General features: G+C 37.2%; 1 protein-coding gene across 7 annotated transcripts in view; it reads right to left on the bottom strand.

The window, feature by feature from the left end:
- Positions 1 to 6,999: 6,999 nt before the first annotated feature.
- GPC5 (glypican 5) overlaps positions 7,000 to 27,061 on the bottom strand; it is a 596,960-nt gene continuing 576,898 nt past the window's right edge. For 5 of the 7 annotated variants that reach the window (XM_063149526.1, XM_063149535.1, XM_063149532.1 and 2 more), the window contains one exon: positions 7,000 to 14,413. In XM_063149526.1, coding sequence (XP_063005596.1) covers positions 14,256 to 14,413 — 158 coding nt within the window. In that variant the 3' untranslated portion in view covers positions 7,000 to 14,255. The remainder of the gene's footprint in view (positions 14,414 to 27,061) is intronic. The other 2 variants (XM_063149523.1, XM_063149530.1) reach the window with 1 other exon arrangement.

The following is a 27,061-nucleotide window of genomic DNA, read 5'->3' as shown; positions in this document are numbered from 1 at the left end:
GTTTCTGAATTTTTTTTTTTTTATTTTCCTGTTCCAATCATGGCCTCATGAATATAACTAATCCAAATTCCTATTCCCAGGTCATTACTGCTGTGGGGCTGATATAGCTGCAGAGTTGGCTGGCTGTAATCAACAGATTGGAAGAAAACCGTGTTCATAGATGGAGTTAGGTTGATGATTTTTATTTGCTCTTTGGAAAGGCAGCAACATTTTTAACCTTTGAATTTATCATTAATTTAATTTCATTGCATAATAATAATAATAATAATAATAATAATAATAATAATAATAATAATAATAATAATAATAATAATAATAATAACCTTTCTAAAACAATTTTAATAATTATAATTATATTTGGAATTCCTTGTGGTCATTAAGGCAGTGTCATTTATCTCATTCTTGCTGGACACTGGAGGTAGGGATGAGTCTTGTTATTTACTATCCAAAAGCTTCAGTAACTTATGTAATTTAGTCATCTAAATTCTTTCTAGAGAGAGTTGAAGGAGATGCGAATCTCCAGGGGATAGTTCATTTTTCCTGTCATATAAGGTGGTATTAAAATGTGCTACAAATATTTCACAGATGACTAAGAGAATGTTTGGACAAGCTTGGACAAAATAGTTTATTTTTGGAAGAATGAACTTAGGCGAGATGACTCCTATATCTCCTCCAACTAGTTCAATTTATTTTACATTCCCAACAATGTGTTCATTCAAAGATTTAAAAATACAAGTTTTATTAAGGTAGTTTTCTGCGAATAGTATGCTTCCTTTAAGCAAGACAAAAACCAGTCCAAATCACTGTAATTTTGATCTTTGGTGGAAAAGAAATATGAATTTTCCTTTTAGAATTGATTTCTCAAAGTCTTTGTTCAAGAACTCAAATTTTTATTCATTGAATGACTCAAAATTAAGTCTTTTTAACTTCATTATTAGCTAAGCTATTACTCCCTGGTTTTAGAGCAGACTGTCTGTGTGAGTTGGGCTGAGCCTTTTGCATTGGAGGAAATCCAGTTTAATGGTATCTAGAAAGACTTAGTGTGTTTGATCTAGTGGTTTCTAGGCTTGGGAGCCAGAAACCTTTCACACTGATCCTGTTATTCTAAGTTTTTTTCAAAGAAGTAGAGGATAAAGCTTCTTAAAACTTACTTTTATTTCTCAAAAACCCTTTAGTTGTAGTTGGAAGTTGGGGAGTATTCTGATATTCTAAAACGTTCACTCATTCACAATGCCCCAACATAAATGTAAATTGACATTCAGAGGTAGAGAGAAACCTTAGCATGTTTTCAAAGTTTTAATTAAAACATGAAATATAAAACAAATCAGGAGGTATTGTACAAATCCTGAGTTTGACTAAATGCACAGTGTTAAGGATTAAATATAATCTCCACCACAGACAAGCAAGAAATAACTTCAGATTTTTCATGGGAGGAACCGCCAAGTGCTACATACTTGTGTGTAAAGACTTAATCAGTTCAGTAAAATCCCAGACCCCACACATAACACTTTAGTAACTTCACACATCTTGAAATTAATAGGACTTCATAGAACACATTGCAAGTTATGGGTACAATAATTTTCAATCTGTGGAAAAAAAATTGCTACAACATTCTTTGTGGCCCCCTGGATGCTGGATTGGAGTAAATTCATACATGACTCTTTTCATCATTTAAACTTGGGCCATGTGCCTGCATGGCATCAAGGAGTGAAGATAGCTTCTTCTCTTAGAGGTGAAAAGAGGAATTTGTAGGAATTTTTATCTACTCGAGGTTGTCAGCACAAGAAACTAGCTATTGCTTACACTGCACTATGGAATTTCTTTTTCAAGTTGAGTTTTTTAATGAAAAAGGGTATATAAGATCTCACAATGTACTTACTGTGTCATAAAGGGTAGGGCAACGTTAAAAAGGATATTTGAATTTGACAAATTCAATTCCATTCAGAGACTCACTGTTTTGAAGCTTTTTGAAAAAATGAGATACAGCCTGAAGGGAAGAGAAATAAAGGGCAGAGCTAAGTTTGTTTTTAACCTCACAATCTGAGCGAGTCTTCATGCACATACATCATATAGCAAAGATATAATTTGGTGAAAAGCCAGTGTTGGGCTTTGCTGCAAAGCCATTTCAATACAATGTGCCATAGATCAAAAATCCTCAAGAGCATTTTGTTTAAACCATGTAGCAATGTTTGAGAAATGATAATTACTAACCTTCCTGAAATGAAAATTTAATTTTGCCTTAGCATTTGACAGCTTTATGGGTCTTTTCCACAAACCATTTTTTCTGCAATCTGTCAGACTGACAGTTGTGAGGGACTTAAAGAATGCAATTGCATGTCTGAAAACGCTGTCCCATAGTAGAAGCCACCACAATGGAACTTGAAATAAGAGCATAATGCACAGCAGGAAAGAGTTAATTCCAGGCCTAATGGTGTTAAAGGCAGGCCTAATGGAGTTAAAGGTTTGGTTAGCATCCAGATAAAAATTTCCCACTGTCGCAAGCTGTTGGGAAAGGAAGAAAGTGCTTATGCACATGCCATCTGTAGTTATGGGAATGGCATTTTCACCCCATGGACATCCAGGACCTGGACTGCATAAACACAGTACTTACAGAAGAATGACTCAGGGATCAGCAGAATGCCACTTGTTGTGGTGATATATTTACTTAACCTCTCTCCCACCCTCTTCCTATTTCTTTCTATGTCTCTATCTCACATTTACTGTTGAATAAAATTTGTACAGGTGACTTTGGCATATATTCTTGTTTGCACCTTAGTTTGTGCAGGGGCGTCTCTTCTATTTGGATCATAACAGCAGTGCAGGAATCCAACAGCTTTTATCTAGACACTGAACAAAAATCCACAGCAGCACTGCAGGCTTCCTGACATTGCCCTGTCAAAGACTTTTCTTCAGCTCCATTCTGACAGAATCAGTGAGTGAGTTCGGTGTAGTTCAGCTGCTGCTTGTTCAAACCTCAGCCTCATTGCTGAAACTGCTAATCAGATAGTGTACTAGTCACAGAGTGCCTAAATCTGCAGTGTTCTTCAATGTAGTCCAGCAAAAAGCTATCAAATAAAGCAAATGGTGGTGCTCCTTGTTTGTTTAAATGTTCTAAACCTGAAATAGCTCTTAATCACCTTATCAGTTCCTCGGCTCCTGTGACAACATCCCGTTAAAAAGGCTGGCATATTATTATGCCAGAATTAAATTTCTCCTTCTTTTCTAGGGTCTCTGAAAAGATAGAGGCTAGGGTCTCTGATAAGATTTTGGTATCATCTTAATAAATGAAAGTAGAGTGAAAGTGGAAAAGGTCACTGTGATGAAGAAGATAGTCTATAGAAACAGAAATGGCAAAAAATAATGCCTGCAGAAATATGTATGATGGTCATATGGAGAGTGTAACCTACATAGCCACTTAGCAATGGATGAAAAGGTGTTATTTTCCTTCTGAGACTGAATTGTGTCTGAGCTACTTGAAATTCCCCAACGTTACTTGGCTTATCCTCAAGGGTTTGATACTTATTTAACAATGGGTTTTCTGGACAGTTTTAAGCAATAAATATCCTCTGACAGTCATTGTTGGAGAATCAGAAATTGTAAGTTGGGTGCTGGATCATGGAGCTGGAAAGCAGCTGTGAACTCTTGTGACTGAGAAGTTCCTCTGATCCATGACATGTAGCTCCCCACTAGCTGAGGCAATCCAAATAATATAATCACTTTCCTAAGCATATCCAGGTCTATATGAAAAACAAGATGTTTAGGTTTGGGGTTTTAATGTTTTTCCCATTTGCCTCATCAGGAGACCTGATGAATAAATTCAGTTCTCTGAATTTAGATGATTCTATTAATTTCTCACCTGAAGTCAATTAAAATTAGAAATTGATGTTAAATAAAGTATCAGTATGGAAGCAAAGGCTGACTTTTGCATACCAGCAATAGCATCCCATACTTGATGTCATGACAGTAATTTTTTACTCATCATAGTAATTTTCTAAGCAATAATTTTTGAAGTAGACTCTCCAAGCCTAATAACATAGGGATACCCTTTCAATCGGCCACGAACAAACCTACAAAAAAGGGACATCTCTGCAATTCTGTGGTCGAATTAGAAAGAAGTGCTAAAATTGACAATTATACAGAATAGTAGATAAAATTAGCATGCAAAAAGAGCAATAGGGTATAATGCGAGAGAGAAAACAAAATGCTTATGCAGTTGTGGGCATGAACTATACACATCCCAGTTAGTGGTTATACATCTGTGCTTTCATCTGTTTTTCCAGAGAACAGATAGAGTTCATATTTGTGCAGGGATTTAAAAAACATTTAGGGTAACATTGTTTTGCATGTTAATTACTACTTTTGCCCACTGTTGTTTAAGTTTTACTGGGAAAAATAAGAGCAATGGATATTGACAACATTGGATCTTTTTCAGAGACAAATGATGGCCTTTGAGACCAGATGTTTTCATGCACTGATAAGCAATGCTTTTTTGTTAAAGATTGGTACATGGGCTCTTGACTCAAATAGCAATGAAATATGCTATTGCTTTTGAGATGAAAATGCATAGTTAAATTTTTTTATCATCTTTATTTCCTAAGTGTTCAATCAGTTGTAAGTTGCCTTTTGTTTCTAAAACAGAAAGATTCTCTTCCAAAATAATTTTATGACTTAAAGAAACCATTTGTTGAATAAAAAAAAATAAACAAACCCCAAAAAATTGTGCTACTGATCATTGCTTGTTTGCATATAGAGGCAAGTGTATATATATCACACAATTTTACTTTTTTAAATTTCAGGTGAATTCAGTGCTTGGCTTGAGTTTCAATGCTCAGGACTCTGATTCCCCTTAAAAGAGAGCTTCCATTAGCTCCAGAGAAATTACTGGTTCTTCTATGCCAGAGATCTCTGTGTTTTCAGCAGTGATATGAGTGTTTGTCCTTGCCACAGCAATTTAGACCCTAATGTGTTTCTGCAAATTGCTAGGCTGCAAGCTGTGGCAACTTAGGAGCAGACATGATACATTCTAGGGGGACAACAATAGCTTTTAGAGGCAAAAACAAAAAAGCTTCTCCACCATCAGAACTCAGAGACAGTGAGTTTGTTCACAGAGAGTATGAAATCTTACTGTCTTCTCTCTGGACCATGTCAGGATTTTATCTGGGAACAATTGCACCTAAAATGGAGAAACCACTTAGGAGCAAGAATCAGATTTTTCAGGATGTGCATCACAGATTCACAGATTTCTAAGTATTGGAATAATGTCATGTTGGAGGACTTTTTGTTGTTGTTGTTGTTGCTGTTGTTGGTTTTTTTTGGTTTTGGGTTTGGTTTGAGTTCAGTTTCATGATTTTGTTGATCAATCAGTAAATTAATTGCCAATCAGAAAATTTTATCAGCAAATAAACTTCAAGATTTTGCATTACATTAAGATAAAACTGAAGACAAAATCTAATTAGACAAAAGCGAATTTCACTTGCCTATGGTACAGAATGGTTTATTTTCTTTGTTATTACATATCTACATTTGAAACAGAACTGATCATTGCTCAAATAAGCAAGTATATTCATGGGTTTATAAACTCTCAAATATGATTTGGAATTCCAGTAGTTTTCCAGAAATGTACAGAGAGTATCTTCCCCTAGCTTTCTCACATTAAAAAGAAATTATTCCATAATTATTTTTATTTAGTTTCAAGGTTACTTAGTATCAAGTCGTAAACAGTTTTAGGCCCATGCTGCCATAGAAGGCTATACAGCAGATACAGATAGTACCTGAGTATCAGGGGATGTAGAGGACCAGTCCTGCTAGAGTATATATTCAAATTCCCTGTTCAGGTAATGAAGAGAGGTAACACTTAAGAAGGTTTTGTTCTAGAAGGAAAAGGTTGGATTGAATCCCAGTGTAAAAGTAAATTTTTTCTCTTGTAAATTCACATATTAATTATTAGATATCCCTGAACAAATCTCTTTTTCACCAGAAGAGACATATGTGACCCTATATTTCTTTCTCAGGATGAGAGGAATCACACTTCCAAGGTGACCCTTTGATCCAGAGGACTCAGTTGATCTGAGGCAGGTGTCTCAGACCATCCTGGTATAAATGTGTAGCCTTGGAATATGGCATTGCCATGGCTAAAGTGGCCCTTATGGCTTTGAATGGAGTTGTCAATCCCTCCAGACTGGCACTCCTCAGACTGGCTCTCTGAACGTTTCTTTACTTGCCTGCAGCTTTGTTTTGCTCACTTTAGCTTTGACAAGAGGGTTTTCTCCTGACTGACCTGATGACTACGGCAAATTGGGTTTACTTTCATTTATCTTTGCAAGAGACAAAAACAGTTTTATATAGATAGCAGTAACAAGCAGTCATTCCATGCAGAATGAGATATTTATGACTCTAAGGCAATGTTGTAACACAGAGCAATAGAGGCTTACTGCAAGAGCAGAGAATTGCAGACACAGTTTGTGGTGTAGAGGAAGCACAAACATGGGATGCCAAAGGACAGGGAAAAGGATTGCTGCTGGAGACCCCATAGCTATAGACAACAGACCCTTAGTCTCTGAAGAAATGTAGCTCTGGAGCAGGAAAAAACTGGTTTTATATGGATAACAAAGAGAATCAAGAGGTAGTATCTAACATATGTAAATGGCACCATTTATATTAGATTCAGATGTAATCTGGAGCAATAGATGACTGAAGGAAGAGCAAAGGTATAAAAGCATGTTAGCAAACTTAATGAAAAAATCAGTCCTGAAGTGAGAAATAATAAAGCATCAATGTAATATTCCTCCTTTGAAGGGCCCCAGATGCTGCCCACCCAACATTCCCCCTCTTCTGCAGTCTGAAATTGCCAGTTTTAAGACCCATATAAAGAGTGGAAGGCTGACTATAAAGTTATAAAAAAAGATAAAAACTATTTCATTTCCTCTTTGCCATATATTTAGATTACTGAAATGCTGAAATTTATCACCAGATTACATAATTCACACATTTTCCGAAGAGTCACAGAGGTAAGGGTTCACAATATAAATCTTTATTTTTTACATTAATTTTTTATTTGTTATGGTGTACATATAACCAGGAGAGAGCAGAGAAATACAAATTGCTATTACCTGTAATTTTGTGATGCTTTTCTGAAAACAATCTTATTGCATTAAGTGTATCAATTCAATTTTGCATGTAGACAATACAAAGTTGGTTTACAGTTATATCCATGGAATTCAGTAGCATTGCAAATGTCTAAAAGAAGGAGCTGGGCCATGAACTAATTTCCAGTCTGGTATTGTTCTGAAACTAAAAACAACATATTTTTTATAGCTTGCTAAAGATATACATGACAAGCAACCTTATGCTTTAGTGTGATGTTGCTTTTTACCTTTGTGAAGGCCTGGCATTCTTTTTTTTTTCTTTTTTTTTTTAGTTGATAAACTGTGTTTGTTGGTTTTTTGTAATACAGAGGGTGAAATACATGGGTTTCATGAACACCTCTGTCTGCCAAAAAGCAGGGATGTAAACAAACATGAAAAATATTTTTAACAGCCATCACAAAGGTGTTAGCTATACTTATAAATAAGATGAACGGAAAGTAAACAGGAAAGCACATTCTATACAATTCCAATCCCCTAAAGACAGATACAAAAAAGAGAAATGACTCATCGTAAGGCACACTGATGTATGTATTGAGCAGTACGTTTTTGCCCATGAGCAAGAGATCTGTTATACACTTTCAAGTGTGGCGTGAGTAAAATCAGACTTTACTATGATTTTTTTAATGGCCTTATCCTGCTTTAGAAACTGAATTATGAATCCTCACACATAACACAGTTATGAAAACAACTTTGCAGTATTTTTAAATGCTATTTAAGTGGGGTTTTTTGTTCCTAGTGTGTCCACCTGCTATAAATATGTGGCTAAAATTCCAGGAGCACTATGGCCACACCATCCAGTGTACCAGCAGCATTGTCTTTGAAGATGCAAGGTGAACTAGATCAAGGAGATCCTTTGAGTCAGAAATACCCCGGCCAGTTTCACTGCGTGATCCAGTGAACTCTTGTACCACTCAAATGGGAAAGAGAGTGACATTGAGAGGAGCAGGAAAATCAGAAAATGCTACAGAGAAAGACCTCCGTGTGACTTACATTCAGGAGACCAAACAATTGACTTGGACTGCCTGACAAACCTGGAGAGACTTGGCTGTGACACCTAAATTAGGCATGCACAGCAGGTGATCCTAGCACGGCCCTCCGCGCTGTGAGGGGTGATGAGATGGCATCGACCGAGTCCTCCCAGCCACAGAAGCTCAGCATGAGCTTCCTCCTCAATGTGAACTGGAAAAGAGCCTCATGGGCTACCTGCTTACTGTCTGCAGCGTTTCACATTAAAAAGTAGTAAAATAAATTGAAGACAAAGTTTTTTAACTGCCTGAAATGCAAATATTTTCTCCCCAAATTTGTTCATGTATGACCAGGAAGAAAGAATTAAGACTTAAAACTTAATTAATTTTGCTGAGAATTTCAAGAAGAAAATCTGGATTTTTCTAGAGTCACTAGCTTTTTTAGTGTAACATAGTTAAAAATAACTTTTATTTTAATTCCTATTATAATCAGTTGTGACCCAGAGCACATAGAAAAGCACACCATTTTCTAAATAAGATTAATGCTTACACAATTATTTCAGAGAAGAACTGAATATAAAAGAAAATAAATAGAGATGGCTTCAAATACATATTTTAATTCATTATCCTGAGAAGATGATATGGAAATAATAAGGTTAATCTGAAATCTTCAATAGCTTAATATAAACCCTGTTATAATCTCAACAATATCATTATTTTAATAATATACATATAAATATACAGGTACAGAGTAGTAAAGAAGTTATATGCTTATCTATCTACAGAAAGAAATAAAAAGATAACTTTTGACATAGCTGTAATTATGCATCATCTTTTATTATTTATGAAAAGAACCATGATATTTGCTTTCTAAGGAAACAGGTGCTTCTTTTTCTCTTTCACCAGCTACACACAGGAAAGTTTTCACCTTGAAATGTTTATTTAAAGTGCTAGGACATTAGTTATGAGAATAAGTAATCCAGTCAGTACCTTTTCCCCAGGAGATACAAGTACATTTAAAAACACAGGTACATCTTCAGAAAATAGAAATGGAAAGACAAGAATTATAGAATCATTTAGCCTGGAAGAAAACCTTGAGATCCTCGAGTTAACCCAGCACTGCCAAGTCTGTCACTAAACCATGTCCCTAAGTGTCACATCTACATGTCTTTTAAATATCTCTGGGGATAGTGATTCCACCACCTCAGTGGGCAGTCCATTCCAATGCGTAGCAACCCTTTCTGTGAAGAAATTCCTCCTGATACACAATCTAAACCTCTCTTGGCACAGCTTGAGGCTGTGTCCCCTCATTCTGTTGCTGGTTTCCTGGGAGGAGAGGCCGACCCCCACCTTTGTACAACCTCTTCTCTGGTATTTGTAGTGTGTTAAGGTCTCCTCTGAGCCTCCTTTCCTCAAGACTAAAAACCCCCAGCTCCCTCAGACACTCCAGACCTGCCACCAGCTCCCTTGCACTTTTCCAAGCACAATATGGCCCCTCAGTCTTTTTGATTGACCTTGGGCTTCCTGGAAATCCAGTACCAGACAATGATCTGAGGGCTGTACCTGGGGAGGCAGCAGGCTTCCCTAAAAAATGGGTGTGCTACATGTAGGACCTCTCTTAATCTTAGGGTAGAAGAGGAATGCCTTAATTTTATCAAATAAAAATATTATGGATTTCTGAGGTGTTGTATTTTTTTAGAATTATTCCTTTCCTGGAATTTTATTGTAAGTAACCAGACTGTTCTCCAAGAAATTTCTTACGAGGCTCTCTTGTTTTATGGCTGCTATTTAAAAAAAAAAATTGTACCATGCCAGGTGTCTGTTTCTCGGCTGTTTTAAAGACCTGGAAAGGCTCGGGATGGCCTTGGGCAGCCCGCGCTTCAAAGGACCAGAAGAAGCTTCAGGGTTTTTCTCGGTCTCCAGTGTTTATTAGTTTTTTATCTAAAAGATTTTCTCTTGGCCCGACAGAGGTCTGCACAGCAGCCAGCCATGAGCACACTGAGAGCCCCCGGGGCGGTCACCTATCTTTATACTCAAAATTACTTATACAATATTTATCATTTTTCCCCAATACCTTTTACCCTTATTGACCAGCGCACTTTTAGTAAGAACCAATCCCAAAGTGCCAACATCACTACAGAAGTTGGAGGCGAAGAAGAAGGACAGGACATGCCCCAATTCCTCCATCTTACTTTAGACCCCCCTGTACAGAAATCCCAAGCCCTGTGTTTCACACTCTAATCAACTTATCCCTTCACCATTTACCCCAGTGAAATCCTCCCATCCTCATACAGGTGTCATCTCCCGTGTAGGATCAAAGTCCTGCCACCAGACACTTCTGGCAACATTCCAGGACTCCCGAGCCCCCCAAGGGAGGTCTCGGTCACTCTGCACATCAGTCCTGAGGTGCTGAGATCGCACAGCCAGGTACAGAACTCTAATATTGCAATTTTAGTACGATCAGTCTTTGACTGAGTGTCTGTCAGAGAAATAGCACTTTGAGTAAAGTATTCTGGTTTTAGACCATAACAGTTATAATACATGAAAAGATTATTTAAAAGAAGGCAAAATAAAGCCAAAAGCTCATCTGTTCTGGGAAATACAGAGAAAATTCCGACTATTAAAAATGTCCCAATACAAACAAATGAAAGGAAACAGAAAACAAGAGTTACATGTCATTTCTGAGGTCGTCTGAGGAGCTCAGAGGCGGCCCTGTGCAGCCTGTGTGACCTCATGCTGGGAAAAGCTTCTGCATGCCCAGGCAATTGACCCAGATTGACTCACATACATACTGTGATCAGTCCATCATTTTATGTGGATGGAAGTGGTTTTATACTCTATTATCACAATGTCCAGCTTAACATTATTTTTACTATTTCTCATCTTGACTTCTGTAAAGCATTCTTCATGTTTCTGTACAGTGCTATTCCCCCTTCCATTGTTTTAACATAGCACAGCAACATCAGACCTTTTTGGTCTTGTTTTTTGCCCCTTGCCTTCCAAATGTGGAGTTTTACAAAATTCTGCAGGTTTCCACATTTTCATGCAATGGTACCTCCATTGCAAGGTGGCCTTGGGACAGATTGTCAAAGACCCTTGGCTCCCTTCTCCTTGCTCTGACTTGTTTTGGTGATTATACAATAGTTCTTTAAGAAACTAGAATATTTCTTCGTAGCATGGTAGATTTAATGAAAAAATCTTGATGCAGCCTGGCAGATGTATGACTGAGCAATGATGTGGAGTGTGCAGTGATGCCTAGAGGTGGATGGAACAGGAGGGTGAATGAGGTCTCGTGGCAGAGTAGTGAGTGAGAAATCTCCAGACCTCACACTATTATTCATATTGCTACTAGTTTGTTCATTTGTGTCTGGGAAGGAGAAACCTAATTTTCCACTCCAAAAGGAATCTTTGAATTATTCTGTGTAGGTACAGGGTTGAAGGTAATGGGAATAGGCCAAGAAAACCAAAAGAAAGGTGTATTACAGACTAGTAATTCACATATACCTGAGGAGGTCTTAGGAATTATGACTATCAGTATTTGAAAATGAGGCTTGTGCTTCCTAGATTCTATAGAAAAAACTACTATTCCTGGACCATCTGTCTTTGTAAGGTCTTGAACAACACACAAAACTTACGAATGGAAACAAAGTGCTTCAGGACATAAATAAAATTCTGAGTAATGAGTAATTGTGGATTTCTTTTCTGCATTTCTGTGTCTCCTTTTCAAAGCCTTATTCCATTTTCACTGAAGTGACTGATACTGGCCACTGTTCAAAAAAAAGTTGCTGAACTGGATTGATTACTAGTGTGAATTGACATTACAAAGGAAAAGAATGAATTCTCATTTTCTTTCCCTGAATTACCAATGTCATAATTTCAAGTAAACAAGACAAGTGAATTTGAAAGATTGATTTGCAAAATCTGCAAAGGAAAAAAGAGGTCAACAAAATGTACACACTGGCACACATGCCTAATAATGATATTTATTTGGGAATGGAATTGTTCATAGAAATGTTCATTTGCTTTTCTACCTTTTATATCAGTTTACTTCTTTTTACTGTATGTTTTACTGTGTGTGTTAATGACTAACATATACATTTGGGAATAAAAAGTTTCTTTATATTAGTCTCATATGAGAGTAATGTTTTTTGTCTAGAAAGAGTTCTAGTTATCATGTGAATACATACAATATGAACAGGTGGTTTTTTCCCTCTGGCAAAATACTCTACAGGAGAAATAACTATGAAATATTTTAAAATATTTCCTAGTTAAAATGAAACAAGAATTAGTCATGGCAGAACAATCAAATTTTCTAACAATAATACATAATGTACCATTAGTGCTGCAGCACACTTTTGCTTGCCTCTTCTTATGAAGCATAAGAACTTGAGCTGGGATTGTTGTGATTCAGGTTTGCATTCATGTGCCACCACTCCAACCAGGAATCTTAGCTTCCAGTAATATTGTGGATGTTTGGCGTATGATTCTTGGGCCCACATGTGAATGTCTGAGTTAAGGATGTCTCACCTAGCTGCCAGCTGCCACTCCCCATGGCTCCCAGTTAAGGAAGCCTCTGGAACATCTCAGAAGTCCTGCATCATATATGCCGGTCCCCTGAGGATGTCCTCAGATACTCCAAGAAATCTTAGGTGGCACAAGTCATTTATTTTTGGGCAACTGAGCTGCTTTTTTGAGTGTCTGTCTTTGTATGAGCTGAAAAATGCGCTGGGCTTCACTGACAATGTTGACAAAGGGCTGTGGTCTCTTGCCCAGAGAAAGACCTGAGGCCATTCAGGACAGTAGTGGACACCAGCTGGGGTTTTTTGGGCAGCACAACAGACACTCATTGGTATTTTAGCAATTGAATCCAAGGGCGACAGTTACAGCTTGAAAAGCACATATGTAAATATCTGTATGTTGACATAGATGTTAAGATACCTTAACCTAGCACTGAATCTTAAACCTTGCTGTTACCCCTAGGTAAAATCAGCTATCATATACATACATAGTATCTAACATATAGATTTTTCTGAACTATGAAAAAAATTCCGAATTCAGAGGGACCCGGACAGATGGAAGAATTGGCTTGATAGGAATCTCAGAAAGTTCAAGAAAGGGAAATGACAAATCCTCCTCCTGGGGAGGAATAAACCCATACACCTGTAAAGGTTGGTGCCTGCTGGTTGAAAAGCAGTTTTGCAGAGAAGGTACCTTTTGGTCCTAAGGGATACCAAGCTGAAAAAGAGTTCACACTGTGCCCTTGCAGCAAAGAGAGCCAACTACCTTCTGGGCTGAATCAGGAAAAATATCAGCAGGTCAAAGAAGGTGATCGATCCTTCCCCTCTGTTCTCCACTAGTGGGACACATCCACAGTTTTAAGTTCAGGTCTGATCTCTCAGGGACAATGACAAGAGAGACATGGGCACAGTGGATAGATTCCTGCAAAAGAGCATGAAGATTTTTAAGGTATGGGAACAAAACTTGTGCAAGGAGTGGATGAGATAGCTGGGTCTGTTTGGCCTGGAGAAGATGCAGAGAGGGATCTTTTGAAAATGTATAAATACCTGATAAAGGGAGAAAAGAAGACGGAGCCAAACTCTTGTCCTTGGTGCCATGACAGGGCTTAGTGTGCAAAATGGGCAAGAAGCACAAACTGAAACACAGCAGCTAAAAAATATCTGCTAAGAGTGTTGAAGCACTGGTACAGTTAGCCCAGGGAATCAGTAAAGTCTCCCTCCTTGGAGACACTCCGATGTCAACTGAACTTGGTCGTTGGAAACTTGCAAGAAGTGAGTCTACTATGAGCACAGGGTTGGTCTAGACGATCTCCAGAGACCATTTCAAACTTGGTAATACTCTTCTTTTACAAATTGTTTTTAAGAGAAAGATTATCATAGACAACTTATTTTCAACATAAAATATTAAAAAAGAAAACATGACTTTTTATGACTATACGGGTGTTTAAAAAAAAACCAGATAAAATATTACACAAAACTCTTTGTTAATATTCAGGGCTAAGATCACTGGCTGATCTTATACAAGATATCATAAATTTTGCTATATTCACCAGATCCCTTATTCCAGGCTTGTGAGTAGGGATAAATAGATGACAATGAGATACTTATATCAAGCCAGAAATAAGCAGTTACCAAAGAGTCAGAAGCAGTATTACCAAACTAATCAGCATAAATGTCACATAATCGGCCATTGCTGTACATCCTGCTCCAGTTGTGTCTAAAGTGCTGCCATCGTTGGTTTGATGGATTTGCTTTACGTCACTGAGGTTCGTCTTGTCTGGCATCCCTGCTGAGACAAATAAGAAAATTCAGTATGATGCATGCCTTCTCACTACTGGCAACATATTATAGCAAGAAAAAATTTAAATATCCTCAGCGCACAGACTGTCTCAGTTTGGTTTTTAATTCTCATGTTACTGCCAAATTCAAATGCTTTATAATTGCATCTAGAAATAAGCACTATACTATAGGGCTATTCATCGCTGAAAGCATTTCTGAGCTCTGCCAACTCTGAACAAAGTTGTTCTTGTAGAAATACATCTCAACAAACATTTACAGACTGAAGTGAACAGTTTTGCAAGTCCCAGTAGTACCTGAAAGTCCACTGTTCACATCTTTCTTGGATTTGAAGAAAAAGGAAATAATTTAATGCGAAATTTCTTGTATCTGGGTCTCAATATTATTGCAAAATAAAGTATAACTCATGGAAGTTATGCAGAAAAATATAGTTGTTGCTATATAAAACCTCCATTTTGGCACAATTTAAATAGACTTTACAATCATGTAAAGAAAAAGTTCTAAAGCTACCTTTAAACAGGAACCCTTTTACTGAGTTTCCAGCTGAATATTTGTACTTTTTTTTTTCCAGGGTAAATATTTCTCTACCTAAAAACAGTACTCTTATGGAACAAGGATGTAATCACCCGTTATATTTCCTCTGCCTGATTAAACATGGGAAAGAGAAGGTCTTAGAGACACACTGAAATTTGGTAGCATTGTCAGCTGCTTGTATCTGCTATGCATGCTTGTAGACTAACTGCCTTATCCCATATAATAACTTGTGGCATGCCACTATCAATCAAAATTAACAAGTCTAAATTCAGTGTTATTACATACAGCAAATATTGACATTGTAATTACACCGAGACTGAAAAAAGCTTCAAATAAAGCAAAGTCAATATTTATGTAATTAGGTCAATACATATATAATTCAGAAGGTAAACTCTACTGCTGGAACAGCAACATTAGAAAGAATCTCAGCTCTACTGAGCTGATATATTGATTTTACAGTCTGAGTTTCTGCATCAGTATTCACTGTTTAGGTGCTTTCCTTTCTGTATCATTAGGAAAGATGAATAAACTTGTGAATCTTTTTTTTATTACTCAAAGTAACTATAACAAAGTATAAATATTTTAGTCATGGTGTTATCTTTGTTAAGCTGGTTTAGCAGAAGCTGCAGAGGACAGTCATTCTTAAAAAGAACAATTTTTTTTTTTTTTTTGTGCTTGCGTTAGAAGCATTCTTTTCTCTAAAAGCAGCTTGAAAGCTGCTTTTTGTGAACTTCTGCTCTATGTACTCATATATCCTTCCTGCAGCCTTGAAAAAAAGCATTAAGAGACGAGTCAGTTAAAGTCAAACATGCTGTCTGAAAAAACCTGCTGGATGCTTTCTGAAAAAAAACTGCTAGAATGAATTAATATTCTTGCTGCTGTACTAAGCAGTGTACCCTGATATTTTGTGTGGATTTATCAATTCCATTCTCTTGCTGGAATTTGTGAAAATTAGCTGTATGTGTACAAAGCAAGTGGACACACAAGAAGGAAGAGTGACAGAACAGATGTACAGAAGGAGGGAATACGACTTTTCTTCATCATGTACTTTCAGTAACCAGTGTAGAAAAACATCAGTCAACCAATGCTTCACTGAAGGTATTTTGGGTGGATCATCACTATCAAGGTATATCAAGGGGTTTTCTTCAGGGAAGGTTTTTAAGTAGAAAAAAAGAAAAAAGTTTTCATAATTTTTCAGAGTTTTACTGAGGTCTTCTCATATTTAAAAAGACCAATTTCAGTAAGTGAAAAATTCAACTCTCACCTATGCAGCAAAGCAGTTCAGCAAGTGCTATATGTGGAACAAAGTAGATTTTTCCAAGATTAACAGATACACTATAAGAGTAATGAAAGATTGGGCCTTATTCAGGACATAAATTATAAAAGCTAAATCATATAAAGATGAAAAATATTCTTCGATCTTGCAGTTGAAGAAATAACCAGCTTCCACTGAATATGTTTTGAATCTGAAGACAATGTGACTAGATAATAATGAATGACAGTCAGGTGCAATTTCTAGTGAAAATTTAATTTACAGTATTTCAAAAATAGGGATTTCTTTTGATGGGAATTTATTTTTTTCTTTCCAGCCTCAAATGAAAACTGCAGACTTTGGACATTCCCATGAAAGCAGTGTTATAAAATAAAGTTCAAACCTATCCATATGTTTTCCTTTGATCCATCAATATGCCATAAATCATTATGTATAATCTCTGATCTTAAATAAATACACTGTTAGAACTGTGGTGTAATCATGCAGCAAACCTGTCACCTATTCAGCCCCATAAGTCTATGCCTCACTTTGACTTTACTGAAATAAGAAGTCCAAAAAAAATGTATAGATATCATCTGGTGAAAAAAATCACTGAGAAGAAAAACACTCCTTTAAAATAGCATATTTGAACAGAGCCCTGCTATGCTGCTGGGGTTTTTTTAGCTCTAATAAGTAAAACTATAGATTTAATTCCTAAACCTAGGCTATCTTTTTTATTTAAATTAGTAAGTTTTGTTGTCCCTTATGAATCAGGATTTAAACATATATGCCACCTTTCAAATATCATAATTTGTAAAAGAAGTGATCCTTCCCTGTAAATGAATTTAATTTTCATGGTTCACAGAATACTTGCAATGAGAGATATCCAATCATTTTTAGCAGAACAGACCAGAAATTAAGCAAACTTGTTTGGTTTTAATCTCCTCACATGTCTGAAGCTGGAATTATGTTACAGAAAAGGCATTTAAGTTTCTCAAGTATCTCAAATTATCTCTGATAAATGCCTAGTTTAGTAATACAATCATACTAGAACTAATATTTTCACTGGAAACATGGTGAAATTCAGAAGTCTCATCTGAGATTCAGGGGGATTTTTTTTTTCTGATGAATTTATAATTTCAGCAGAGGAGAATATAAATAGCTTGGGAATCAAAATCCAAATACCATGTTTGCATAAGCCTACATAAAACAAAGCTGACAAGTATCACAGTTGTGTCCCCAGCATCAGCTCTGAAACTGTGTAAATAGCTGCAATTGAAAATATTGTCCTGCTCTGGTTTAGAGAAAATCAGCAAAAGAATTTCCACAAACATTGTGATTAATATTACAGCATCAGAACACAAGTTCAATGTTTGGCAGAGCAAAATTTTATCTGTTTGCTGTGTTGTTTAAACAGTTCAGTTTGTGTCAGAAATGTTAAATAAGTGTGAGCACCTCCCCAAATGCAGCCTAAAGTAACATTATGTTGATGCTGAAGTGATGAGCTTTAGAAGATTTGTAAGGGGCAAATAATTCCACTTATTTCTTGGTATTTTTAGAGTCTACATTTATACCTTGGGTGTAAATGGTTAAACAGCTACCTACAGGCATTTTAGGTATAGGAAAGAGAGGATGTATGCCATTTGGCATACAGCTGCTTGTCCAAAAGTAGCCTGATTTTTATAAAACACTTTAAGGATGCCTTGGACATCTTAGAGCATCTCCAGTGACTTTTGACCCTTCTTGGCAGACAACTGAATCAATGTTAATTACAGCAGCTTGCATTACAGCGAACACAGAGAAATAAGGAAATGCAGAAGAAGATGGTGGAATACTCAGATGTACACATTTGGTCTGAATTTGAAGAGACAAACCCTACACTTAATAACATCACAGGTTCAACACTGAGTGACCAGGGAGTGTTTCCCAATATATCCCCGACCATCAATCTTTATATCTTTCTTTGAAAACTAAAACTAAGTATTGAATCATGTAGCAGTGGCAAATAGACTACATTTTAGAAATTTTAGGTAGGAAAATAAATAATAAATAATAAAAAAAGGAGGAATATTGATCAAGTTCATATTTTTTTTCTCCTGTAGTAGTATATTTTCACTTTTATGCCTAAACCCTTGCCTTTAATCAATTTTGGTTTCAGCACCTGGTGTTGAAGGGCAGGATCGAGGGCTGCATATTGCCATGAAAGTAGCCAATATCTGATGTGTGCAGACATTTATGAGAAGCCAGTACTTCATGAAAGTGTTTCCTGTTAAAGCACAGAAAATGTCATTGCAGCTACATTTACATAGTTAAATATGTGTCCCAGAAGGAGATCCTTCAGGCAAGGTAATGTTGAGTGGCTCATGCCTGCTGTGCTCAGGGACAGCAATACCTAGAAGAAACTGCTAAACAAACCTCCCGTAGATGGTACAATGCCTTGCATGTCTTTTAAGCCACACACAGTGATCTCCCGGGCTCAGGGATCCAGTTATCATTTTGTTTGTTTGTTTTAGTTCAAAGTGTCCGAAATAAAGATGAGGGCTCTGCTGCAACCCACCAGGTGGTGTTTTTATAACATGAAACTGAAGGAACGCATTACAAACTCTGGGATATGATATCCAGGCAAGGGAAAGTGCTTGAAAATAAAAAGCCTGCTGTTGAGGGACTCTGCAGCGCAGAGAAACCCAAGCCTTCAGCCGTCTGGTTTGTGTTGCCTTTTGGAAGCAGTCCTTGGAATGAATTATCCACAGAACTTGAAGTTTACTTTGGAGTGACCAAGATCATTTTCCTTAATGATCACCATTAGTGTGTGATGCCTTGTGAAGGCTGACCTGGAACAGAGACTAGACAAAGCTAAAGAATAAAGTAGATATTTATTAGGAGCCCTCAATGGATCCACTTTGGGCAGCACAAGAACCCAGCCAGGGCCACACTCAGGATGAAACAAAAAATGGTCACCAAATAGATGACTGGTCAGGGGGTCTTACACTTTTATAAGTTCTGGTCCATTAGCATGATGGAGTTAAATGTCTAATTACAGCTTTAGCCCATGAAGTCCCATCCTCCTTGTTTTTCTGTCTTCATTCTGCCATTGTTTATGCTTTTGGGCTGAGATTTGGATCATTTGTCCTTGGTCCCCAGCTAGAGGAGGAATTGTTCTGTCTGCCTACTCCATGAGGAGAGCTTACTATCTCCTAAAATGAAGCTCAGAACTACACACTAAAGTACAGAATGTGAAAAACATAAAAGCTAAAACCTGAGACATCAAGTGAACAAACATCCATGCAATGTGGGTAAACAGAGGTGAAACCAGGAGACAACTCACAAGCCAAGCTACTTGACAATGTAGACATAGACAATGAAATCACTAAAATTTGGAGTCATGCTTAGTATTATAGGAAGGTTTTATAATGTGATATAAAACCTAGCAGCAAATTTTCAATGTCTTCGTAGGTCTCACCTCTGCAATTGGCCAGTCATTTATTTCAGTGAAAAGCAGTCATTGTTGAGTTTTGATTGCTGCTCCTAAGTAGACCATGCAACCTGTATCAACATCCAAGGAGAACTCTGAGTACCAAAAAGCTAAACCTGAGCTGTATGCCACAAAGTGATGTGGAACAGAGAGATCATGTTCACCTAGAAACCAACTAAACTGCATAAATACTCAAGAAATTTTCTGTAATATTTATTTGGAGGAAATAATTTTATCTAAAATCCTCCTTTTGTAACTTTGTAAATCCTAACAATCATTGTAATAGTACACAAACCAACATAAATAGCAATTTTAACTGTAGAGGGAATATCAAGATGGAAGTAATCTGTTGTACAAACAAAGGAATAGTATTACTGTTATTATTAGAAACCAATTAAGAAACCTGCCTAATGATATTAGCTAAGAAAATTCTGCATAGTTAACAATATATTAGGAAATGAATCCAACATACCATATTTAACTGTGCATATTTCATGAAACCTGTATACGCAAGAAATAGAGTGTAACCAATGATCTTACCATGAGTCTGGCAAGTAATTTTAACTAAAAGAGCAGCAGACACTAAGTCTCTGGTCCAGTATTGGAAAGTTTTCTTTCAAAGTTGACAGTGGCATTTGTTTCACATTATACATTAATGAACTCAGTATTTCCATTGAGAAAACAAAGCTTTTATGAGTTAATGTAACACAAACAAATGGTGTCATAGACCAAAACATTTCCATTTGTTTCACATTCTTAAGAATAAAAAAGTGATAACATCATTTGTTGAAATAGCTAACATGTACTTTTTTAACTTGTAGGTCAGTTTTAGCATAAATAACATATATGCTAAAACTATATTGCTAAAATAGCAAGTCTTAGGTGCCTAAAAGACTTGGGTTTATTTTCCAGACAGAGACCAAAAATAACTATGTCTGAAGTAGAGAGACCCACAGTAACCTTCATTAGATCTATTCCTATTGCTTTCTTGGGCCATAGTTTCTAAATCCATGTTCATGACAAGACATGTTCATTATAACTTCAAGGCTCTAGGGTGCTAGAATCAGCATTGCCAATAATGCCTGTTTTAAATGAAGAAATCCATCTTTTCAATCCTTTTCACTATTGAAGGAGTTTTAACCTTTATCATTAACCTATGCAAAGGCTTTGTAATCAATACAAAATTAAAATAAGGCCAGAGTTCCATAAATCAGTCTGTGTAAAAGTAAGCAAATTCTTCATTCTCTGAATTTTCTTCTTATTAGTACTAGTTTCCTTCCTATGAGTCAGATATCCAGATGTCCTATATAAATTACTGTCCTTTGAAACAGTTTACCCATTATTCTTTGATCTTTTTTTCATTTTTTCTGCAGGAGATTTGTAATCAGCAACTCTGGATTATATAAAACTAATCATATAGAAGAAGGAGATGAATTTGAACTGAAACTCCTGAAATTAAGAAGTGAACTAGGTTTGAGGAAGAATGTTACCAGTTAGGGTCATTAAAAAAATGTAATATTTTTCAATTTAGCTCTTTTAATCATTCAGATTCCCCTGATTTATGGCCCAATTTCACAGCAGCAGTTCATTATTCTACTGTTTGTCTTGTTGCTATTTCTAAAATAAAAGTAGCAAAAAAAAAATCACTATTTTCTGGAAAATAAATCTGAACTAAACCCATTTCCAGTATCAAGATATTCAACTAACTTGATAGTTTTTTTCTGATCAGTCTACCTAGAATTCCAGTCATTCCAGTCACTCCACTCTCTGTTATAAAAACATCATCTGTAGATTAACTTGATCCCCAAAATACTGACACATTAAGTAGTTCTTAAGTTTTTCCTGAAAAGCAGATTTAACAGTTTTCTAGAACTTACGTTTTCTTAGAAAACTTCCTAAGTTTTCTAGAACTTAGAACTATTTAAGGGAGAAGTTTTTACAGTTGTTTCCTTATCATGCCTGCAGATGGGAGATACTAAACTCAGCTGTTGCCATGCAGTGGCACATTTAACACCCCCCTTGTGAACCTGTTCCCAAAGGTGAGTGGTCAGATCTGTGATTTTTCTTGATGAGTTGGTTTTACTGCCTCTTGAGCTCACTTTTAGAACCACCCCACAGTGGGATCTAGTGTGTGTTGGGAAGAGGAAGAAGAACCATGCTGTTATAATTTGGAAAAGAATTTAAGCTCTCAGCTAATCATAACATTGTCGCGCACCCAGAAGCAGACTAAGAAAATGTAAAATCTGCTGTTGATGTCTGACTCATCCCACATCAAAGACTGGATTACTGACTCAAAAAGGAAGTGTGGAGCAGTAAAGAAAGTAGATGTCCTTGTCTCCATTCCTTCGCTGTAAACAAAAGCACAGCTTGTCTCCTTACAAATAAAAATGCAACACAGATATTCTCTTCAGTGCTTTCTCTTCCTCTCTAAGTTTACTTTCCATTCCACAAGTTTTAACTCAGCTACTATGTTGAAAATATGTCAAAAGCATAGAATTGAAAAGAATAAATTTTCCAGTATCATCTTAGAAATGCACTTCCTAATCAGATTATGAAGTTTTAAAAACCACAGTTTTTCACAGAAATTTTTCATCTCTGGCTTTCATTTCTGAGACAGTTTTTTCTGGCAGAGCATTTCAATTTCTTTCAGGCAAGATGAATATCGGTGATAAATTCTATGGTGCTTACTGATGAATATTGATCTGCATCCCTCAGTGTGTTTAGTGTTATGAAATGCCATAGGAAGCCTTGTGTCTCAGTGCATCCCACGAGTACAAGATCTGTACTCCCACGAGTACAGATCTTTGATCTGAAGTCACTAAACATAAATAGTTAAACATCAAAATATGTGTCTTCTTTAAGTTCAGAGATAACCACTGGGCAATTCAGAGAACCAACTTGATATCTGCAGCTGTTTAACCTCTCCCTAGGAAAGCTGCCTTGCAGAATTCCTATAAATATGTAGGTTCACACAAATATACAGCTCCAATTCAGTAACACTTGAATAGTGCTGCTTCTGTTTAGCTCCCAAGCATCCATCCCTGAGCAGAAAATGACTGCTAATCACCCTGTGCTCCCACAGCCTAGCAAGGCTGACCATTGACTTGATTGGCTGCGGTTGACTCACTAGAAAAAAGTACTTACCAACAAAAGCAAGATATCAGTCTCCAGGCTAGCAGCAATGCAAGTAATGTAACACTCCTAAACATAACATGTCAGAAGGAGGAAAAGAAATATTGAGGGGAAAAGATTTGTTTCCCAGATTGGTAGTGTGGACATTTGGGAAGCCAAAATAAAAAGAAAATCTATATGACTTCAAGAGTTTATTCTTGAAAATATGTCACTTGTGCCTGATCCTTTCTTCTAACTGAGTGCCCATCTATGTTACCTCACTTAATTAACCTAAATATAAACAACAAAACAGAACTGCTATTTCTGGTTAATTTGATCATTTTGGCATATTTTCTAAACAGGATTTTAGTCACAACCCAGCTCTTCAAAGACAGCAGGAACACAGATGGATGAGAAACAGCTGAACTTTCACAGTTTAAGTTTTTAGCCTGAAGATATTGATCCAAGAGAGAAAGAATTGAGTAAATAATGGATGAGGGCTGAAAAGCGAAGAGAAGAGAGAAAGGTGACCTCTATTTAAAGCTATTCTGTGTGGACTGTAAGTTAAGGACACTATAGGTTTGGACTTAAGTTGGGCTACCATTGTCAGTGAAAAGGTATGTCAAAGTGCAAAAAATGCTTTTTCCACGCATGGGTGAGTCATGGGAACAGAGGGGAAACCCTGTATCAACAGAGCAAGACCACCTCGACCACCTCCTCCACCCCACTCCTGTTTCCTCTGAAGATTTAGCATGCATCAAAAGAAGGGGAGATGGTAACAGTGACCTTGGCAGACAACATATTCACCTCTTTCTTCCTTTAGATGAAGAGAAGGAAGATTGGATTCAGATCCCACAGTCAGTGCAGCAGAGAAAGTTTTGCCAGAACCCTCAACCCAAAAGTCTACAAATGTATGCCAGATTACCTGAGAACAATAATTGACATCCCAGAGTTTGTTTCCCAGAGGTTTCTTTAAGTTGATGTCCCTACCTTAGTAGAAGTGTCATTTCTTGGGAATTATTAGGGAGGGAAATCATTCCAGTGGAGTAAAGCCTGGGTATGAAGCACTTTAAAGCACAATAGAGCTTTGTGCCCTGAAACTGCTTTTGTTTTTAAATAGTCTTCTTCCAAAAAATGGCAGCTGAATAATGAAATGGATACTTTACAGACCACCACAGGTTTGCTTTTCAGTCTGACACCAAGGATTTGTAATTTCATGGAGAGATTAAAGGTCACGGCATAAGTTTGGGTGAATGTTCAAAACAGAGAAAGGACACCCTGGTTCAAATTATACGTATTTCTAGCAGTACAGACAGTCCTGAAGAAAGGTATCTTATCAGGGCAATGGGATTTTTCTCTTTTAAGGGGCTCCAAATAGCCTCTCTGAAGAAAATTAGCATATGTATAAGGTGAAGAATTGGAGTGCCTGGCTCCTAAAGCAAAAAAAAAAAAAGCTCAGTCTACAGTGAAAAAAGCTTGCATCTTAAAAAAAGTGAATTAATTACATAGATCTTCTCTTACCACTCAAGTGTTAAAATAATCCCATGTTTACTTTAAAGCATTTGATTTGATTTTGGGAAGTTAAGTTTAGGCAAGTTGGGTGGTTTTGTTGTTTTGGTTTTTTTTTAATGATATCAGTTACATACATATGTATAAAAGATTTTGGCAAATCTGGCCACAAGTTAAGGTAAAGAAGCAATGGAAACATTAAAAAAAATAGGCTACTGAAGTACTATCATCAGCATCTACAACCAGCGTAAGACCAAGACTGAACTTACACAAACTAGATATTTGGCATAAAAACATGGAAATAATTACATGAGTAAAGAGGCAGATTTGGAACAGAATGAATGAATGCATTTAAAAGGTAATGTGAGCTAAACAACAAATGAAATTCTCCAAAAATAGTTCAGCAGAATAAGCAGATGAGTTAAACTGGTGAAAATTCCGACTGTAGGTTTTTAATAAGTCAATAAAACTACAAGTCTGGGAATGTCATGTAAGTCTAAGTGGTAATCATGACATTTCCTCCCTTGTGGTGTGCTCTCTTCCTAAGAGCCCCCTCTTTTTCCTTCAGTCTCACGGATGAGTTACATCATGTCATGCCTCTCCTCCACACAGGAGGAGTTCCAGGACGTGTTCAGCACACTCCAGTCATGCTCCAGCGGTTTCCACAGTCAGCAGGGAATTAGGGAGCAGCAGAGACTCTCAATGTTTACAGCAGGGAGAAAAGTATCAAATTGCAACACCCTCCCAGACATCAGATCAAGATGATGTCTCCTCACTTTGCCAGACAGAATACCAACAAACAACTCTGATTTTGGGAGCAGAGCTGCAGAAAGGAGAAAGATGGGATTAATTCTTCCAGGGTTTACTTCTCTGTCTGTTTGGGCTCTGAGGGTGACCCTAGTGCAGGCCATGATGGTGCTTGTGGGGTGCAGTCCTTAGCACCTGAGGAGTCTTGGGTTGGTGACTGAGCAAGTTCTGAGCACTGCTCAGTCATACCTAGGCAAATTGAGGTATTGATTGAGACCAAGGTCCATCAAGGAATACCAGTCAGAGGCTAGAGTAGGAAATTGGGCCAGAATCGGGTCTGGAGAAGAGGTTTCATTCAACATTGGCTTGGGGCCATTCAGGGGGCAGGACTAGGAATGATTGTATCTGCAGGATAGCTCAGAGAAGGTCTAGGTGCACAGGACAGAGCTGCCGTGGGGCTCTTGGGCCAAGAAAGTATGGCTGGGACCACAGGTGAGGCCAGTCAGAACCATCAAGGGTTGGCATAGGGACCATGGTTAAATCTCAGCGGCAGCTGTCTGAAATTAAATCTTAATTAGTGTGATTTCCTCAGCACCCTCATGGGAATACCCTGAGGTGCTCAAGGAATACCCTGAGATCTCATCCGCTTTCCATAGCGTTGCTGGATGCTGCAAAAGGTTCTTGTTCCATTTGTGCCTCTGGATAGGGCACAGGCAACGCAGTTTGGATGAGCAGCTGGTACAGCGGCCCTCACACAGCAGAAGTCTCCCTCCATTCCTCATGGTGCTGGCAGCCATCTCAGCCCTCTCGCTCTGCGTTACGGGCCTGAGAAGAGAGGCAGGTAGTTATAAAGGCAGACCCAGGGAATTCCTGCTGGCACTGGGAGTGCGTGCCAGTAGCTGGTAGGGCACTCTCTGAGGAGGAACTTACAGAGTCTTACACTGACCTGATGATTCCACCAAAAGGGCAAAAGAACGCAATCCTATTGGAAAACGCCGGTCCATTTGGGCAAAACTGCTGTAATTCCTCACATTTATTCATAACAGAAGTTGATTTCAGTAGCCTGTTTAGTCAAATGCATGCTGATATTGTCACTAAACTGTGCACCTGCCACTTGATCCAGTCATCCCTTGCTGTAGTCTTTGCATTCCTCAAGCTTCTCTTTAAATAATTCAGTCGAGATCTGACTAGTTGTATGGAACGTCTTTCATTGAGATTAAAGACAGATGAATGTGTTGTGAATAATATAATGCCTCTTGCTTGATTACTACCAGCCTTTTCCATGGGAACTTATTTCATAGTTCAAACCTTTAATTTCCTATTAAAAAATAAAGGATTGAGATAAGACTATGTAAGCTTATACAGGTAATGTTTTAGCACACTAGTATCAAGCATAAAGTTGTTGCAAACAAAATAAAACAAAGAAAAAATCTCAATTTTTAAAATCAAGAACTTCATCCCTTTTACAATTTTTGGTTGGTGGAAAAATATCAACAATAACAATATTATTATATCTTTAAAAATCAGGTACTAAATGACTTTAAAAAGATTTTTCCTGGGAAAAACCCTGTCTGAAAGATTGGCTAATTTAGGCAAATTGTGTAAGTTTTCTGCATTCTCAGGGATGTTTCTAGCTTTCCATGGAGTATTACAAATTTAGTAATAATGTGATCAGTTTTCCAGAGGGGAAAAAAAAAATTTTGCCATTCATAATGCTTGAAAATATTGAATGGTGTACACAGAGTGAACAAAATTGCTAGATGCTACTGAAAGCAGGGAAATATCTTGCTCTTTTAACCTTTTATTGTCACAGTGATCAGCTTGCCAAATGCAAACTACTTTTAGTGGCTTTCTCTGTATATGGAAGGCGGAAGCATAAATAAAGGAGATTTTCTCCACACAGGTGATCTGATTTATAAATAGACAGTGAATAACAAATATATTTAACACCATATATCAATAAAAATCCAAAGGAAGTATGATCAGACATTGTTACAAAATTGTAATTTAAA

This window comes from Melospiza melodia, chromosome 2, assembly GCF_035770615.1.
Source record: "Melospiza melodia melodia isolate bMelMel2 chromosome 2, bMelMel2.pri, whole genome shotgun sequence".
In the NCBI taxonomy this organism is placed as follows: Eukaryota; Metazoa; Chordata; class Aves; order Passeriformes; family Passerellidae; genus Melospiza; species Melospiza melodia.
Note: the sequence above shows the minus strand (reverse complement) of the source record. Positions and strands in the feature narration are given on the sequence as shown.